At 39.9% G+C, this 20,226-nt stretch overlaps 2 protein-coding genes across 5 annotated transcripts in view; one reads left to right on the top strand and one right to left on the bottom strand.

The window, feature by feature from the left end:
- Window positions 1–5,871: 5,871 nt before the first annotated feature.
- On the bottom strand, window positions 5,872–20,060 carry LACC1 (laccase domain containing 1). Of its 3 annotated transcripts, none has more exons than XM_049852943.1 (7): window positions 19,760–20,060; window positions 17,749–18,364; window positions 14,345–14,523; window positions 13,186–13,351; window positions 11,804–12,029; window positions 10,580–10,740; window positions 5,872–8,849 (listed from the first exon to the last, which is right to left on the bottom strand). In XM_049852943.1, exons 2-6 carry the CDS (start codon window positions 18,308–18,310, stop codon window positions 10,581–10,583), a joined length of 1,293 nt encoding a protein of 430 aa, XP_049708900.1. In that variant the 5' UTR covers window positions 18,311–18,364; window positions 19,760–20,060; the 3' UTR covers window positions 5,872–8,849; window position 10,580. The 3 variants fall into 3 exon arrangements, with proteins under 3 accessions (XP_049708900.1, XP_049708901.1, XP_049708899.1); XM_049852944.1 differs by having other exon boundaries at window positions 19,755–20,060; XM_049852942.1 differs by having other exon boundaries at window positions 19,687–20,060.
- CCDC122 (coiled-coil domain containing 122) overlaps window positions 20,029–20,226 on the top strand; it is a 131,986-nt gene continuing 131,788 nt past the window's right edge. The window contains exon 1 of one of the 2 annotated variants that reach the window (XM_049852946.1): window positions 20,029–20,111. The gene's annotated coding sequence lies outside the window, so the exon portion shown is untranslated. Of the gene's footprint in view, window positions 20,116–20,226 lie in introns of both variants that reach the window. The other variant, XM_049852948.1, reaches the window with a different exon arrangement.

The following is a 20,226-nucleotide window of genomic DNA, read 5'->3' on the forward strand; positions in this document are numbered from 1 at the left end:
AACAACTCCTGGGACCCCTAACTCATCATCTACCTGCAGAGATTAAGGCTTCAGGAGGGGAGATGTGAGAATTTCCTTAAAAGGCACTGCTGGAATCTTGTGAGTTCCCTTCTCACCCCCCCCACCCCCACCCCCCCACCTTCCCCAGCAGAGCCAGGAGTGGCAGAGAACTAAGGCAGATCATTTCAGAAGTTTTACTGAACTTGACCTGTGGTTCCCAAGTTCAGGAGCTGAGTGCACCGTCACCTGTGCCTGAGTCTGTTAAAGTGTAAAGAAAAGAGGCTGGCTTTTTTTTTTTTTTTTTTTTTAGTGGCCGGAGCTGACTGGGATAAAGAAAAGACCATGGACTGTATTGGGAGTTGTCTGCACATCCAGAATTTGATGGAACAAAAATGCCAAGTTTCTTGTAGGCTAAGGGACCAAAAGACTTTGCCAGGGAGAACAGTGTATACCATCAAAACAGGAGCTGAGGAGGTATAATAAATGGTTCTCCGTGTGTTTGGGGGGAAGCTTTGAACTCAGATCAGATTGGATTTGTTAAAATCTAAAGTTTACTGTTTTAATATCTGACAGTAACCTGAAAAAGTACAGGATCTCTCTGAGCTCTCACCCAGGGATGAAGGGGAAGACCCAACAAGTGGGGGAAATACAAAGTTGCTTCCGGCTTGCACCCTGCTGGGCCCAGCTCTTTAGTGAACCTTCATGCTTAAAAGAAATACAGTCTGGCATACTACCTACAGTGGTGCTTCTCAAACTTTAAATCACCTCCAACTCATGAGCCACCTGTGTATCACCTCATAAACATTCAGATTCTGATTCAGTACATGTCTGGAGTGGGCCCCAAGATTCTGCATGTTTAATGAGCTCCCTCCTGATGGCTATCTGCTGGTCCCCACACTATACTTCTGAGTAGTGAGGACCTAGGGCAGTGCTCTTTAAACTTCTGTGTGTATCAGAATTACCTACAGAGTTAATAAATCCAGGGGCACAGGCTTGTTGAAGTAGGACAGGGTCTAGGTCTCTTCAGTTTTACCAAGTTGCCTATGTTCTGATACACACCAATGTTTGAGAAGCTGATTATGGATCCAAAACCCAAAAACCTGTTGTCATTGAGTCAATTTCGACTCATAGCGACCGTGTAAGACAGAGTAGAACCGCTCCACAGGGTTTCCAAAGAGCGGCTGGAGAATTCGAACTGCCGACCTTTTGATTAGAAGCCAAGCTCTTAACCACTGTGCCACCAGGGCTGCAATTATGGAGCAATGGTCCTCAAAATCGACTACGTTACGATCACCTGGAAAGCTTTCAAATGCACTGATCCTTGTTCCTGTCTCCATATTCTGATTTGATAGGTCTGGGGTGTGCGACTTAGACACCTGGGTTTTCTAAAGCTCCCCAGGTGATGCTATTATGCAGCCAAAGGTTCAGAAATACTGCCCTAGAAACGCTCTAAAAAAGAAAAAGAAAAAGAAAAAAAAATCCATCTTACTTTACTACCAACTATCAACAGAGCTACTGAAAAGTTGGAATTTTTATGGGAAAGACCTACCTGCTTGGTCTTCACTCTCTGGATCACTGCCATGGAGATTTGATTAAATGGTTTATATCAACTTCATTGAAGGCATTAGAATAAGTTTCATGAGGACAGGGTCCCTGGTGTTTGTATACTATTTGATAAATTCTAAAAATACATTAGTGCAAGAGTGGAAAGAAATAAATAGCCTTGCAAAATAAATACTGGTCTCTAACATACTTGATTGGAGTCATTTAACGTACTTGATTCCCATAGGACTCATGTATCCTAAAGCAGTATTTTAAAGTTTAAATTCCTAAACAAGCTGGAAGCAGGAAAGTCTAATGACTTTGCCAAATGCCTTAAAACAGATCTTCTCCATTACAAACATTCTTTCCCTAGACAGACAATGATACATCATTATCACTTAAAGAAATTCAACTAAACGTTGGAGATATGAAAGTACGTGGTGAAAACTGACAACACACACATATACACACTCTGATAGTTTATTATCTTTATGCTTCTAGACCTTAAATTTGATCATTAAAATATCCCTTTCCCTCTTTCCCTTCCTCCCTCCCTTATTTTCTTCTTTCTAGAAATATTAAATGACTATAATGTGATAATATCTGCTGACCTTTTGGTTAGCAGCCAAATGCTTAACCACTGTGCCACCAGGGCTCCGATAATAACTATGCTAGGTACAAAATACAGATATATGTAAGACACAGAGCTTATATTTTGTAGTAGACATGTAAACAGAAAATAAGAAAAAAAAAATTTTTTTTTTAAGACCAACATTTAAAAATCAGTACACTAATGATGATAAAAAATGAGGTACACGATGCTATTGAGGCGAACAATCAAGGAAAGCATTCTGGAAGAAGTAACCCCTGATCTGAGTCTTAAAGGATAGTTAAGAGTTACTCAGAACTTGAGAATTTCTGTGCATACCAAGCCAGTAATAGGTACGAAGCCAGTAGACAAGAAACAACGTGGCTATGGAAGATCATGGTGAGACATGCTATGGACCCAATGACACAGGAAAATAAAAAGCTCATATTTGTAGATAAAACAAAACTTTCCTCATATGGAAGGCAGGCTCTTGAATATTAACGTGGCCATAATTCCCAGTACTGTTTGATTGTCCACCATTTTGTCATATGATGTGATTTTCCCATGTGTTGTAAATCCTACCCCTATGATGTTAATAAGGTGGGATTAGCACAGTTATGTTCATGAGGCAGGCTCAATATACGAGATTACGTTGTATCTAAGGCAATCTCTTCTAGGATATAAAAGAGAGAAGTGAGCAGAGAGACAGGGGGACCTCATACAAAGAACCAAGAGCCATGAGAATAGTGCATCCTTTGGACACAGGGTCCCTGTGCTGAGAAGCTCTTCGACTGGGGAATATTGATGACAAGGACCTTCCTCCAGAGCAGAGAGAGAAAGCCTTCCCCTGGAGCTAGCACCCTGAATTTAGACCTCTAGACTGTGAGAGAACAAATTCTCTTTATTCAAGTCATCCACTTGTGGTATTTCTGTTATAGCAACACTGGATAACGAAGACAGTACCTAATGGAACAAAAGATACAGTGATTTTATGTATGACCTGCATACTGCTCACTGTGTGTGTACTGTATTGACAAGGGAATTTTGGGCATATCTTTGTGAAGAATTAGGGAGAAGGTGGAATGCTTTATCCATTCACTTAGATGTTTATATTATATATATCCTTGGTGCTGCTTGTTTGCTGATGTAGGAGAAAGTCCAAGTAACTTTGAATCAGCTTTGAATTCTGTTCAGTCTCTGAACACAAACCAACCTCTGTGGTCTGACCTTGCTCAATGGTATGCTGTAGAAAATGAAGGAAGTATAGAGCAGCTGGAGCATATGCTGTGAGTCAGGGAGTGGTGGGAGTTGAAGAGGTAAGCTGGGGCATGATCATGACAGCACTTATTAAACTGCAGTAAGCGGGGCTTTATCTTGGTGGCAGTGGGAGAGCCATCAAATAATTTTGAAGGTTGTAATATAACTAGATTTTGCATTTTGGAATGATCAATCATGGCAATATAAGAATAGACTCAATAAAGAAACATTAGATTAGAAAAAACATTGTCGTAATGATCTGGATGAGAGATGATCACCAGAATGTCTGTGGCAGTTGAGGCAGAGAACACAAAAAGTCTGCTCCGGATACGGAAAAGACAAGGTCCACCTGAGGCACCTGGCACAAGGACACAGGGAATGATGTAAGCATTTTTTTCACTGCAAAGAAAATGCATCTCCAGAGGGTATGAAGTTTGCCTCCACAGTTAACATGTGATCACCATGAATCCAAATTAAATGTGTTCATCCGGAGAAAAGCAGCACTGGCGGATGTCTTCTCCTTTATTAAGCAGTGAGAACAATCGTGACTGAGAGCAGCTGCCTCATACTTGAAATTACAAAAACAAACAAAAAAAAACCATTGTTGTCGAATCAAACTCCCACTCACGGCAGCCCCATGTGTGTCAGAGTAGAACTGCATTCCATGGGGTTTTCAACGGTTGATTTTTTTGGAAATAGATCACTAAGCCTTTCTTCTGAGGTGCTTCTGGGTGGACTTGAACCTCCAACCTTTCAGTTAGGAGACCAAAAAAAAATCAAACCCAACCCATTGCCATCGAGTTGATTCCAACTCACAGCGACCCTGTAAGGACAGCAGGCAAGCACGTTAAATCATCTGTAACACTCAGGGACTTAAAATAAAGTTTAAAAACACAAACGCCTAAGCCTTAGACCTAGGCTCCCATAACCACATGCACTGAGCACACGGACCATGCTCCCCACTCTTTACTGGGACCATATGTGCATTTGGTGTGAATTTACGTTAGGACAAAGTGGTTATATATCATATTCAACATATACACACTTGTTTGCCATTTAACACACACACAGTGATCCACGCATAGCTACACACACATACACATAGGTAACTGAACTGTGCTTTCTTTAAGGTCCTATGCTTCCATAGTCTCTCACAGTTCACACAAAAAGTAGGATGGACACATTCTGAACATAACTTTAGATCAATCAAGTGATAACAACAAATCCCACTGAGATACAATGATGTAACTCACACATAACTGTTGTCTTATCTTCCAGCTCTTGAAGTCAGGGGTATTATTTATGTTTTTTGTCATGTGATACAGAATGAGCATCTCAATTTTCTCAAAGAATCTACTAACAGAAAAGCAGTTATTGGAGATTCTGTAGGAGAGAGATTGAGGTTGGTATGACAGTTCCTAAATGCTTTCACCTACTTGAACTACAATACTTCGCACCTAAAGTAGAAACAATACATTCATTAACTCCAAGCGTCCTTTTTTTTTTTTTTTTTTGGTACAGGTAAAGAGAGAGATTAGGATTAGTTCAAATTTATACTAAGAAATAGAGTAGAACTACTTATAAAAATACTGACTCCTAGTGTTGACATCATCTTCTCCTGTTTGTTTTATAAAGCACTGGTAATTCGACTTGACGGCAATGGGTTGGTTTGTTTTGGGATGCTATTTCTCACAATAGAAGATTACAATTAGATAAATGGTCTAATAAAATTGAATTTGATAACTGTTGTTGTCAGGTGCCATCGAGTCAGTTCCAACTCATAGCAACCCCATAGGACAGAGTAGAACTGCCCTAGAGGGTTTCCAAGGCGCGGCTGGTGGATTTGAACTGCCACCTTTTGGTTAGCAGCTGAGCTCTTAACCACTATGGCACCAGGGCTCCAATTTGATAATCAGTACTTCCCAAAAAACCATGCCATGAACTCTCACTTGATTTACAAGATTAATTCCTCTCAAAATGGCAGCCAATATTTCCTGGGTGCAGTTAGTAGCAGTGCTTACATAAAAAAATAAAGTGAAACAAAACTTAAGTTACTAAAAAATCGTTATTGTTGTTGTATCCCAAAAGTTCTAGAAACCTACATACAAATGGGAAACCCTGGTGGCGTAGTGGTTAAGTGCTACGGCTGCTAACCAAAGGGTTGGCAGTTCAAATCCACCAGGCACTCCTTGGAACCTCTACGGGGCAGTTCTACTCTGTCCTATAGGGTCACTATGAGTCGGAATCGACTCAACAGCACTGGATATATACAAATGTTCAAGAGTGACAGAGATCCTGTAGAAACAATAAGGTATAGAAAGTCTTTAATAGCCTAGTAGTTCTGTTTCTGAGTTACTGAATAAGTACTTTTCACTCAGTACTAAAACAGCAAGGAGACAACTTTTCATTATATTCTTAGGCACAGAGAATCCAAAGTCAGAGGTAGTTGAAAATAATTTTTATTTGGTTTTAGAATGTTTTGTAACAGAATGTAAAATATGGCTAATACTCTGCAAATTCGCAAACTTAAGGCACAAGGAAGAACTGGAAAATTATCAACTTTCCTTAATGGTTGAAATTATTTCTTTAATCTTCATTTTTAAATAAAAGAGTATGTCGCACAAGTTTGAAATTGCTATCTTATGCTTTGTGTTTAACACCGTCCCTGAATTGAAAGAAATGAGGTCTTTTATTTAAATTTCACCCTAGGCTACAGGTGCATAAAAGGGTTAAACTAAACAAGGTATCAGGTTGTGGCAACCTCACCACACATATCGGAACTGAAACTGCTGGTTTGTGGACTGTCAGTTTTCACTGCACATGAAACATCTCAAGGGCTACAACTGTGTTTTTTTTAAACCTATCCCAATAACTCAAAGCAATTTTGACTGAATGTATGAATAAATTATGTTAATAAGTAGAAAACCAAAGTTTAGATAGTTTTAAGTGTAAAATCTGAAATGAAATTTGTAGTCACAAGATGTGGGCTCACCTCTTATTCCACCACTAATTATGTCATTTTGACCTCCAACTCAGTGAAGCTCAGTCTTCTTATCTGAATAAAAGGGGTAACATTTGACCTACCTATCTTTAAGTAGTTGTTAAGGCAAAATGGGAGTCCCTGGGCAGTGCAAACCATTAACGCACTTGGCTGCTAACCAAAAGTTTGGAGGTTCGAGTCCATCTAATGGTGCCTTGGAAGAAAGGTCTGGTTATCTACTTCTGAAAAATCAGCCCCTGAAAACCCTACTCTGACACATATGGGGCTGCCATGAGTCGGAGTCTACTCGACAGTGACTTTTTTTTTTCCTTTGGTAAGGTAAAATGAAGTAACGTATGTGAAAGTCCTTTGTAAATACCAAATATTGTCATTAATTCTACTGCATAACATATAAGAAATTTATGTATAAAATAGGACATATTTTTAAGATTCACTCTAGCACTAACTCGTATTAAAATATATATATACCATATATACCAGTGATTTTTTTCCCAAATAAAAAAGCTTACCTTCTCTCTTCAGCCTACAAACATACTCAAAGCTACACACACAAAAACACCCTTCCTTCAAGCACAGCGGCCGCTCTTCATCTTCTCTAGCAAACACTGTCAAAGAAAAGCTGATTCTTCAAAGCTCTGAAATCTGACTCAGCCACCACTGCCCCTAGAGCAGCTTCATGATGACAAACCTGCTGGGGTCTTCTCAGAGCTTACTGTATTTATCTCCGAAGATTTCTTTTTGAGTACCACCCACACCTAGTCTGGCTTCTTCAACACCACAATATTCTCTTTTTCCCTTACTTCTATGGTTAAGAGCCCTGGTGGAGCAGTGGTTAAGAGCTTGTCTGCTAACCAAAAGGTCTGCAGTTCAAATCTACCAGCCGCTCTTTGGAAACCCTACAGGGCAGTTCTACTCTGTCCTACGGGGTTGCTGTAAGTCGGAATCAGGCAATGGATGGATTTTTCTATGGTTAATCTTTTTCACTGGTTCAACTTCTTGTTCTTGAAATGCAGATGCTCTACGAAGTTTCACCTTGGGACCTCCTTTCTCACTCTCGTTCTGCTCAGATGACTCAGCCTGCTCCAACACACTCAGGCATCATCTCTGCACAGCGGACTTCCAGATCTGGGTCTTGATCCCAGGCTCCCTCCTAAGTTCCAAATCTGTATTTCTAACTGCTGATCAAGTATTTCCACCTGAAATCACTTCAATCTGTCTAAAATCAAACTCATTATCCTTCTCCCTTGTCCCAAACCTCTTCCCTGCTTTTGTTGCCACTCTTGGTAGTTACCTCTTCCTGTCAAGTGTATCCCAACTCATATCGACCCTAGAGGACAGAATAGAACCGTCTCATAGGGTTTTCAAGAAGCAGCTGGTGGATTCGAACTGCTGACCTTCTAGTCAGCAACCTGAGCTCTTAACCACTGTGCCATCAGGGCTCCTCTTGCTCTTCTTGGTAGTTAGCCACGAGAAAAAGTAAAAGTGGCTTCTCCATGCTTCCTCACCTTCCAGCTCCATTATCTGTTACAGGATCTATTGATACTATCTATGAAAGGTTTCTCTAATCCATCTACTCTCTTCTCTGTTTTAATTTCCACTGCCTTCATTCAGGCTTCATTATTTCTTGTCCGAAGTATTCTGACTGCCTCTTAACTACTTGCTCTGCTTTGGTCTCTCACAATTGGAATCCACCCTGTTAACTATGATGCCAAAGAAATAAAAACACTCCTCTACTTTTGATCCCTGCCCATTGCCTGGAAAATAAACCCCAAACTCTTAGACATGGCATTTGAGACCCTTACTAATCTGTTTCCAACCTGTCTTTCCAGTCCTAACTCCTGCCCACACCCTTCTCTCGTTTTGCACTTCCACAGTTTCATGCCCTAGTTCGTGGCGTTCCCTTTACCTGTTATGGTTGTTCTACACTTGTCAAAAGCCTGTGTATCTTTTGGGCCCATATAAAATATCATTTTCTCTGTGATACTTTCTCTATCCTGCCTTCCAGACAGAATTAAGCCCTCCTTCTCTGTACTCTTCTACTGCTATTAAAATTCAAGCTGTAGAAGTGTATATCTCCTCCACTGCATTAGACTCAAGGGACAAAGTCTTACTCATCTTGATTCACTTATGTTTAACACAACGCCTGACGAATAGAGGGTACCCGTAAATACTGAACTGAATAGATCTACTCCTGATTCATTAATAAATAGGGAGAGCAAACTTTAAGAACAATAATCCTCATCCATATAACATATTAGCTATATCATACTGATTTTTTGGTCAGTTTTGTTAGAATCAAATGAAAATCATTTGCCTCTGAATAACAGTGAAAATATACCCTAAGATGAATGCTCCACTGTAATCCTTTTGGTTTTAGGTAACTTAGGCAGCTAAAATGCTCTCTTGCCGATGGTTTGGAAGGGAGACGGGGAACATGTATGCAAAAATCCAGCCAAGTATCTATAAAATACAAAGAAATCCAATATGAGACCTTTACTAGTGTTATTAGAATATCAAGGTAAGGATCATAAACTTTATTAAAGTCTTTTTGTATATTAAAGAGTTAAAGCAATTGTAAAGACTAAAAATAATATTAAATCAGTCAATTAAAAGTAACCTTAAGGAAAATTAGATATATGCCAAAGGGGCAGTGCTAAATCACTGTCATGAAATATTTTTGTCTAGCTCTACCTAAGCCATCGCTAATAAATACTAATTTAATGAAATTACATTCACTCTTGCTCTATGACTGTACGCCAAGTATCAGCAAATTACAGCCTATGGGCCAAATCTGGCCCCTCACCTGCTTTTTTTGTAAAGTTTTATTGGAATACAGCCATACTCACTCATTTCTATATTGTTGGCATCTGTTTTTGCTCTAAAACATTAGAATTGAGTAGCTGTCACAGAGACTGTATGGGCCTCAAAGCCTAAAATATTTACTACATGAACCTTTACTGAAAAAAACTGGCCCATCCCTTGCAGACAGTTGGCAATCTAGTTGAAAACCAAGCCAGCCTGTGTATTTGAGGATTTCTCATTATTCTAGAATTTAGAATTTCACACATAAAAACCAGTCATGAAATGTTTTATTTATCAATCTCAATATCCATACATAAAATTATCCGTTATTAGTAAGTTGTCATTAAAATTTTAAAACTGGCATTAAGAAGATGCTGTGATGATGCCTTTATCAAAAGACTATACAGAGCCCACGTGATTCTGGTCTAGAGTAGTTGAGGGGTTCCCATTCCTATTCTCAGTGTTGTACTTACTCTTTTGACTCTCTTACAACTGTCAGTCTAGTTCCATTTAGGAGTATAAAATTACTTGGTTGAACATTAACCAAAAGTTAGATTACTTAAGCGAACCAATAGGTTGGAATATTGTACGGCTTAGAACCCTGCCTCTTCCCTTGGCAGAAGTCTAAGTGATAGAAATATGAAGAAGATAAAAACCAATGTTTCAGTCTCTCTTCAAGTGATTACTAACAAATTCACAGTGCTCAACTAAACAATCAAGGGCTTAAAGGGCATCTAAGTAACTCCACTGACCTTGCAGATAAAGTTCCAGACCACAGTCACCTAGGGACTTGCCTGCACACACCTTACAGTCCATTAGTGACATTCATTCTTGTCTCTTGATTTCTAGATTCAGCACCCTGTTCTTATTTCTCATTTTTCCTCATAGCACATGACAGAGTTTTGCAACTGTTATGCATTATACAAGTATTGTTAATATTAATGTTCTTTATCTGCCCCATGCAGAGATTTCTCTTTAAAAATCAAATTAAAAAAAATAAAGACATAGGCACATTATACTAGGAAATGTACAGATATCAAGTACATAAAAAACATAAGGAGAATACATACAGGAATTTTTAAAGAATACTTTATTTCTGTGCTGCCAACATATCTAGGCCTAACCAGGAAAAGCAGTGGAGCTTGTTAGAATAGAGTATGCCACAGAAAATGAAATTTTCTACCACTATTGCTTCTCTAAAAAGTAGAAACTTAATTTTTCTCCTGCAGGAAAAAAAGGGGCAAAGCTAAATTTAATTGGTTACTAGGTTAGCATGAATAAAAAAAAAAGCATAGTCCCTTAAAATTCCCTAACCAATTATTTTTAAAAACAGGGTGAGGGGAAGGTTAAAAGACAGAGAGAGGGATTGAGAGAGAACCTAACTGTACCTCATTCTCTAACGGATATGAAGCCAATCTGTGTACCAAAACTAAGGCCATCTCGAACATGGGAGAAAAACTTGTTGGGATAGCAGGATGTACAGAGGTCGAGATCTTGGTTCTGGTCCTGAATATTCTGTGGAAGAATTCCTCCCCGTTCTAGAAGTACCCTAAGAATAAAAATGTTTCAAAAGATAGCATGAGTTTGTTTTACCAATAGCCAAAACTGTATGAAAAAAGTAAAGATATCAGTATGAAAGAGTTCTGGGAAAAGTCTGCTTGGAACGATGTAAATTGCTGTTCAGTTACACGGACTAGCCAGGAAATGGTAGATTTTATTAGCATTTGTCATACATGAACTGGACATCCTTCCATATTGTCCAGCAGACATGACCTGGATACAGAATTTTATAATCAGTTACTTAGTCAAGTGGAAACTTTCAAAGTTACCAGGTATTTGTAGATGGGATTCATTGGATTCGGACACAACATGAGTTTTAGTCATCCGGCCCTACCATCTCCTTTCCACCTATCAGCTGGATTTTGCACAGGAAAACTTGTTTCGCCATAAATGCTTTATATGAAATATGACTACAAATTAGTGATACTTATTCCACTCCACAAGTCACATTTAAAAATCAATTTCAATTCTCTATACTTATATACTAAATGAGGCAGAATATGGGCAAGGTTTGGCTGAATGGAAGAGAAGCATGATTCAAATTAGACAGCAATTTTCCTTTGCAGAAATGACAAGTATTCTTTCAACAGATATTCACAGGAAAATTTCATAAATTCAAGACACCATAAACATACACCTTGAAAATATGTGTTTATATTATCTAATATCTTTATTAAGAAATATATCCTTCTGGTTAGAGAATAAGAATCATATAAAAAACATTAGCTTCCTCATCGTTTATTATAATTAGGAGAATTTAGCTGAGGAATGATTGTGAAGTAAAGTACATGCTAAATTTACATGTGAAGTTAAAGAAGACCTCATAAAACTATATGCCAACTGTTTCTTCCTTCACTCTTAAGTCAATAAGAGATGCCAGATAGTCAACTGAAATGACAATGGATTTCATATAGAAAGTAAGTTTTTGTGAATATATGTATATCAGCTTTTTAAATGTCTACCACCTGAATTTTCCTGAATAGTTTTCTGAAATGGCTTTGACTTCAGAAGCAATAACCAAAGTTGCAGATCCAGAAAGAAATCAAACGTACCTGGTGGCTTTACGAATGTCAATATAGGGATCTGGCGAGTCAAACAGTCGTACGCATTTAGGATCAAGGTTATGAAATGCCTTTGCTGATTCCCTTGGAAGAGTAAAACAGCAAGGTCCTACTGAAGGGCCCAGTACGACAATAATGTCTTCCAAACTACAGCCATATTCTGCTATCATAGCATTCACTGTAGCCATTGCAACACCTAACAAAGTACCTTTCCAACCTAGTAAACAGGAAGAAAAAGATGAAAGGGAAGTTAAAACACAACAAAATTTCACCTTAATTTACATTTAAGTTAAAAATGAACAGCGTTACTTTATGTTTTCAAAGCCCAAAAATACTATATGCATCGCAAAATTAATTATTATAGTACTTTTTTTTTTGTACTGGTTTTTAAATGAGATACACTGTATAAAGTATCTGGTAAAGAAAAGACACTTAATGAGAGTTCCCTTCCACTTCCTTTTAGAAATATCTTATCCTTCAAGTTTCCTCTGGGCTTATACTCTCTTAAGCCTTCTCTCTCACCCCCTCACTTTTTATAATAAAATAAACCTGTTCTATTTCAATTAACAGTCCCTTTTCGCACCCCTCCGCATTTGCCAAACTTTCCTTTCCAATGGATCCCATGGTTTTTCTAATATCAGACCATTTTCTTTATTCTTGCTCTCATCCAGTTACCAAAGACAGAAATCTAAGAATAGGTTTAGTAACAAATAATATTCCCATTTTATTTCCAGGAACTGAGATTCAAATTTAAAATAACTTTCAACAACACCATATGGCAAACCTGACTTTTAGTCATCCCATTCCATTAATTTAGCTAGATCAAAAGAAAAACACATCACTTTCTCATCTACGGTCTAAAAACTAAAGCAGGCATGGATTTATAAGCAGAAGGGAATTAGAAAGGTTATTCCTCATTTCACACAGAATCGTATCCACTCATAGTCTAAATACGATTTTAAAATACTTCCAGAAAACAAAATTCTATAACCTTAACATAATATAAACCTATTGTCGTCAAGTCGATTCCAACTCATGGTGACCCCATGTGTTAGACAGTAGAGTTGCTCCCCTGGGTTTTCTTAGCGTCCGAATCGACTTGATGGCAATTGACAACAAAAACAACAACAGTCTTTATGGAAGCAGATAACCAGGCCTTTCTTCTGCAGAGCCGCCAGATAGGTCTGAACCTCCAACAATGTAGTATCTAAAAAATTCTTCTTCACTCTTATCTTTGGAGGATAATTGGATCAACTAGACTGCACCTGTCAAAGTGTCTACCTTACACAGGTTCTGGCTTTTGCAAGTTTTACTGTACAATTTTTCCAATACTATAAAAATTAAGAAGATTCTAAATGATTGAGTATACTTACCAGCGTGAGCAACCCCACATGCTTTTTTGACAGGATCTGCAAAAACCATTGGTATACAGTCAGCACCAAGAGCCGCTATTGTGACCCCTCTCTGATTTGTGGTTATTCCATCATAAGATTCAGGCTCCCTCCTTCCCATAATCCAGACGTCATTGGCATGATCGGTCTAATACCAAAGGCATATAATAAAAATATTTTGAAAGTGGGCTTTATCATACCATAAGCTTTTTCAGTATTCATTTCAGTACAAAATAATGAAACCAGTTTAAGATTACTAGCTTTCACTAAATATACCACTTTTTATATACGGTAGTGGTTAAGTGGCTCGACGGCAGTGGGTTTTATATACGGTACAGAAGGAGCCCTGGGTACAACGGTTAAAGCCGCTCGGCTGCTAACTGAAAGGTTGGTGGTTTGAACCTACCAGGAACTTCACGGGAGGAAAGACCTAGTGATCTGCTCCCGTAAAGGTTACAGCCTAGAAAACTCTATGGAGCAGTTCTACTCTGTCCTATAGGATTGCTTTGAGTCGGAACAGACTCAACGGCATACAACAACAACACATGGTAAAACATCAAATTTACTTATCATTTAATGCTTTTAAACTTTTGATATTATAATCTCTGAATATTTTAAAAATCCAGTCAAGTCCATCATCAACACCTCCTGCAGGAGATGTGTTTATCTCTACTCGTAGCACTTTCTATGATGCACTACTTTAATGGAGGAAGTTAAATTAATTATTAAATCAGTAACATTCCTACTTTTTCCTAGATTCAGATAAATAAGAATTCTGAAAGCAACACAGCATTGTTCCAATCTCACCAATTGTGACACTAGTTTCTCTTAGTGTTAAGAAAATAATGGCCTTTTCCCATCACCGTTTAGTCCCCTTCTTTCTAAAGGAAAAAGGGCAGTGGTACCATACTCCCTGAGAATTAACTGTATTTTTAGAAGTGAGGAGCGCCAGGAGCAATATATATACCACGGAACTGATATTTAGGCTGTGGTGTTCAGATATACATAACACAAACATTATCCTAAAATTTTAAGAGAAACACCAGACGCAAAAGTTAAACGGCTTGATTAAAGTCCATGTAGTCACTGGACAAGTCAAGAATGTACTTTAGACCTTGCACAATATGAAGCAAAAGTTTACCTTTATTCGGTAAAATTTCTCTGCATTAAATCCTGCAGCACTAGCTAACCTACGCAGATTTTCTTGAACAACTGGCTTGGGATCTCTCCGTTTGGAACTACTGAAGAGATTTAATGAGCTGAGAGTTGGTAGGTAAGAGATCCCACCTGCTCTTGTAGTAAATCCATGTATGAAAATATCTGTTGGAAGACAAGTAGTGAAGATTAAAAAAGAATGCCATACAATGGATTGTAAAGCATTATAAAACCCAGTCTCTCCATAAGACACACCCTGCTCATTTTAATCTTCACTTCCTTATATCGTTTCTAATTTCTACAGCACTTTGTACCTTAAAAGTATTATTACATACTACTCTGTTTTATGTTCTTTATGGGATTATTGCTCATCAAAAAATATCTTCTGTCCTATTTGTCTTTGTATGCTCAACAGCATATCCAAAAAAACCCAAACCCATTGCCATCAAGTCGATTCTGACTCATAGCGACCCTACAGGACAGAGTAGAACTGCCCCATAGAATTTCCAAGGAGCGCCTGGTAGATTCAAATGCTGACCTTTTAGTTAGCAGCCATAGCACTTAACCACTGCACTACCAGGATTTCCACCCAACAGCATACAGCTCATAGTAAATATATTTTAAGTAAGAAGATTGATTATTTTAAATTTCACTTTTACCCACACCTCACACCATACACAAAAACTAACTTAAAATGGATCAAAGACCAAAAGATAAAACCTAAAACTATAAAGATCATTGAAGAAAAATAGGGACAATGCCAAAAAAAAAAAAAAAACCCATTACTGTCCAGTTGATTCCAACTCAGAGCAACCTTACAGGATAGAGTAGAACTGCCCCATAGAGCTTCCAAGGAGTGCCTGGTGGATTCAAACTGCCAACCTTTTGGTTAGTAGCTGTAGCTCTTAACCACTATGCCACCAGGGTTTCCAGGGACAATGCTAGGGGCCCTAATCCATGGCATAAATACAATACCAAACATAACTAAAATGCACAAATAGCACAAGATAAACTAGACAAACGGAACCTCCTAAAAACTAAACACTTAAGCTTACCAAAAGACTTCTCCAAAAGAGTAAAATGAGAACCTACAGACCCGAAAAAAAATTTGGCTATGATGACATACCTGACAAGGGTTTAATCTCTAAAATGTATAGAAAGCTTCAACACCTCAACAAGAAAAAGACAACCCAATTAAAAAATGGGCAAAGGATATGCGTAGATACTTCACCAAAGAAGACATTCAGGCAGCTAACAAACACATAAAGAAATACTTGCAATCATTAGCCATTAGAGAAATACAAATCAAAACTACAATGAGATACCATTTCACCCTGATGGTACTGGCACTAATCAAAGAAACAGAAAATAACAAATGTTGGCGAGGTTGCGGGGAGATTGCTGATAGGAATGTAAAATGGTACAACCACTATGGAAAACGGTACGGCACTTCCTTAAAAAGGCAGAAATAGAAATACCACATGACCCAGTAATTCCACTCCTAGGTATATATCCTATAGAAGTAAGAGCCATTACATGAGTCAACATATGCGCACCCATGTTGATTGTGACATTATTCACAATAGCAAAATGCTGGAAACAGCCTAAGTGCCCATCGAGAGATGAATGCATTAAGGAACTGTGATGCATACACACAACAGAATACTACGTAACAATAAAGAATAATGATGAATCTGTGGAACATATCACAACATGGATAAATTTGGAGTACATCAGGTTGAGTGAAATAAGCCTACCACAAAAGGACACACATTGTATGGACCACTATTACAAAGGAACAAGTTTTGCACACAGAAAAAAAGAAAATTCTTTAATGGTTATTACCAGGGATGGGAGGGGAAGGGAGGGAAAATTACCAAGTAGATAGAAGACGCATGGTAATATTGGTGAAGGGAAAGGCAATACACAATATGGGAGAAGTCAGCAAAATGTGACCAAGGCATGGAAGGACATTGAGAGGACCACAAGAACAAAGAGTAACAACGGTAATTACTATGGCGTAGACAATCCTGCGACAATAGTATCAACTTGTGAATGGATACACAGGTAGATAGGTATGCCAAAAGATGTGGGAGGGTGTAAGGGAGCACACCCACCTGCAGATAGAGGTTTAATGATGGATATTTCTACATACATAACTGTAGGTGCTGCTTACGTACTACTATAGACAATAGAGCACACTGGGGTCACAGTCAGGGTGACTTCTTGGACATAACTAAACACCTCATGGGAAAAAGTTCCTAGGCTCAAAGGTGACAGATCATAGACTCTGGACATCTACGTCGATTGGCACAACATAGCTCATAAAGACAAAGTTCTGCATCCTGCTTTGGTGAGTAGCATCTGGGATCTTAAAAGCTTGCAAATGGCCATCTAAGATACAGCTATCAGTCTCTTACCATTAAGAGCAAATGAGAGTGAAGAAAACCAAAGACTCAAGAGAGCAATTAGTCGAAAGGACTAATGGACCACATGAACCACAGCCTATACAACTCCAAAAACAGAAGAACTAGTAGTGCCTGGCTAACACTACCAGCCACTCTGACTGGGATCACACAGAGGGTCCCAGACAGAACAGGAGACAAACTGTAGAATAAAAAATCAAATTTGCAGAAAAGACCAGACTTACCGGTCCGACAGAGACTGGAGGAACCCCCAATATTACTGCCCTAAGACACCCTTCTGAACTGGAACTGAAGCCGTTCCCAGGACCACCTTTCGGTCAAACCATAGACAGGCCCATAAAATACACACTAACACCGAAAGTAATGTGCTCCTTAGAACAACCAATGATGTGAGATCAAAAGGGCAACATTTGCCCACAGGTAAAGATGAGAAGGCAGAAAGGGGTTGAAAAACAGGGTGAACGGAAATGGGGAACCTAGGAAATGGGAAGGGTGCTGACACATTATGGGGAATGAAACCAATGTCATGGAACACTTTATGTACAAACTATCAAACGGGAAACTAATTTGCTCTGTAAACTTCCACCTAACGCACAATAAAATAAATAAAATCTTAAGAAGCAAAAATAAATAAATTTCACTCTTTTATGATCACTTCAATGAATTGAGGTTGCAGAATTTCTAAACAGAAGGTGCTCAGGCTCATAAATCTAATTTTAAAGGGGGACTGAAGGATTTGTCTTAGAGCTGAATGTACATAAAGCTAATTTATTTATTCAGTGTGGCTTTGACGGTGCTGATGGCCATTCTCTACCTCTTGACACATCATGGTGCAAGTAATGCAAAATCCCATAAACCCACAACCGTCAATAAAAGAAGGAAGGAAAAAAAGAGGTGAACAACCTCTAAAGAACGGCTGGTTTTTCACGTACACATTAAAAACAACAGATAGTGTTTAATATACCTGGAATCAAAGGAGATGTGATAATGGTTAATTCTCCTTTCAGTGGGGGCAGACTTCTCAAATATGTTTTTATTTCATTCTGGATTTCTTCTAATTCTTGAGCTGTAATCATGTTTATTTCATCGGACTGTTTCCAGAGGCCTCCCCACAAAGTCATCTGTAAATCTTCAAACTCAAAACTGTAAACATCAGTGAAGAGTTGATCAATAAAAGCCTTCATTAATGTCTTCCTGTACACAGGTACAATTACCTTAATTCTGCTCAGGTTTTTTTCATCAATTTTCTGTTTAATGGTATACAGGGTGGCAACTATGCTGGAATTGCTAAAAGTCTCAAATTCTCTCAAAAGAAAGGATAACCCATTGTTTGTTTCTAGTTCACAATTACCACATTTGTCATCCTTTTCGCTGTTGATGTTACCGCAACACATTATGCAAAAGAACTTGGCACTGGCAGCATGGTGGTATCGGACAGCATTCAACGCTTTCAGTAATGTCTGCTGATAGTTTTTCTGAGAGTTTAATTTCAAACCAAACAGATCAACCAACACTGCTTCTGCCATCCTTCAGTATTGTAGAAAGTTCTTCAAAGAAGACTTTTGCGCCAAATAAGTCACCTGTTAAAGAATAATTAGCATAAATAAGGACGCAAAATTGTACCAATCTTCCTATGGTTATAGCAGAAAATTGTGGCTAAATAAAAAAGAATTTGCTTTCATCTGAAAATGTAACCGGTGAAATGTTAAGGATGGACTTCTCCCAGAAAACCTAGCCTACTATTTGTCAAAAGAGAGTCATGATAATCAATGGAAAGCAATCTCTTAATTTGTCTTGTGCAAGTTTTTATACATCTTTCCAGCAAAACAATTCATATGCATATATACAACAAATTTCAAGTAGACTATTACTTGTTGACTTAAACGAAATCCTCCTTTTAATTACAGGGTGTCAACCCATGTGATATGTCATTAATCCTAACATGATTGGCATGTTAGGTCACATCCCTTCATATGAAATATCAGGGCCTTAAGTTCACCAGGTTAAATGGAGCTGCACCTGAAAATCACATTTTTTAAAGAAAGATAAAAGCTGAAAAGACTGATAAATTTCCCTTCAAGATTTATACAGTGAGTCGAGATCGACTAGACAGCAATGGGTTTGGTTTTTTAGATTTACACGGTACTCCTGGTAGTGCAAACGGTTAAGCGCTCAGCTGCTAACCAAAGGTTGGCGGCTGGAACCCACCCAAGGGCTCCATGGGACAAAGACCTGACAATCTGCTTCAATAAAACTACAACTCAGAAAACCCTATGGGGCAGTCCTGCTCTAACATGTGGGGGTCCCTGTGCATCAGAATGGACTGGAGGGTACCCAACAACAACCAGGCTTGGCAATTTCACAAAAGCGATTGCTTCCTAAGTACTTTCCTATACATCCTCCCCAGGCAGATTTTCTCACCTCCACCTTGCTGCTGGCCTCCCTCTGCCAACGGCAGTTGCCCCCTGACACCACTCCCAACCTCCATCCCCTCTCCCACAAGGCTCCCGCTGAAGTTCATTTCTCCAGTTTGCAAAACGCTAAGAGAAGCGGGGTGGTGGTGGTGGTGGGGTGACCTCCGCCCTTGCCTCTGCTTTTTAAATCCCAAGAAAATGTGTCTGTGCTCTGCCCATCGTTTTGCTCTGTCGTCGCCCGGCCCCTGCTCCTCATACGTGTGCCCGGGTCAGTGGGGCTTCAGGATGCAAATCTCCACCTGCCCTGGCACCCCCATTGCCTACTCATCGCCCTCTTGTGAGACTTTTAACGGAGAGACACACACTCAAGGCTGTTGCGCCTGTCCTTGCCTTCTCGCACTTCCCAAGGTCCGTTAAGATTTGGGGTCTCCCCCACCCCCGGTATCGCCCTCAGTCTGAATGAAACCTGGAAGCTGCGCGCGTGTCACCTGGAGCGATAAGCCGGGCCCCAGCAGCTCTGTCCTCTGGTGGTGACGCCCACCTCACACCACCTCACCTCACCTCACCGCGGACGGACGGGACCCCCGCCTGGCATCAGCCGGGGCTTCTTGCTGAACGCCCGCCGAGGTACGGGTTCCCGCAGGCAGCGGAGGGCAGGGGTGCGGCCGGCGGGCTGCAGGGAGGCACAGAGGTCTGGAGGCTGAGCTGCGACCGCCGCGCGTGCACCGTGCGGACGCCGAGCGCCGAGCCCGCGCACAGGGGAATCCCGGGATGAGCCAATCGCCCGCCCGTCGGCGGCCGGCTCAGCAGTTCCGGGTCAGGGCGTCCCGTCGAGCTTGGAGCCCGCGGCCCTACCGAGGCGAGAAGAGGAAGAGGAACCAGAGCCGCGGAAGGGCCCTCTGGCCGGAGCCAGGCGGGTCGGGGGCAGGCAGCGGGGAAGGCTGACAGGCGGGGCCGGGAGGGAGAGGGGGCGCGGGGCGGCGGGCGGGAACGGCGGGGCCGCGAGGGGGAGTAGAAGGCGGGACCCG

The sequence above is a fragment of the Elephas maximus genome, chromosome 14 (assembly GCF_024166365.1).
Source record: "Elephas maximus indicus isolate mEleMax1 chromosome 14, mEleMax1 primary haplotype, whole genome shotgun sequence".
NCBI classification, from domain to species: Eukaryota; Metazoa; Chordata; class Mammalia; order Proboscidea; family Elephantidae; genus Elephas; species Elephas maximus.

Bases quoted from the DNA above. Each gene is read 5' to 3' on its own strand.
- LACC1 (XM_049852943.1), bottom strand. From the start codon at position 18,310: ATGGCAGAAGCAGTGTTGGTTGATCTGTTTGGTTTGAAATTAAACTCT. The intron at 14,524-17,748 runs GTATATTAAACA...GTCTTCCAACAG, and splicing joins CACATCTCCTTTGATTCCAG to ATATTTTCATACATGGATTT. The intron at 13,352-14,344 runs GTAAACTTTTGC...CTTTGGTATTAG, and splicing joins AGAAATTTTACCGAATAAAG to ACCGATCATGCCAATGACGT.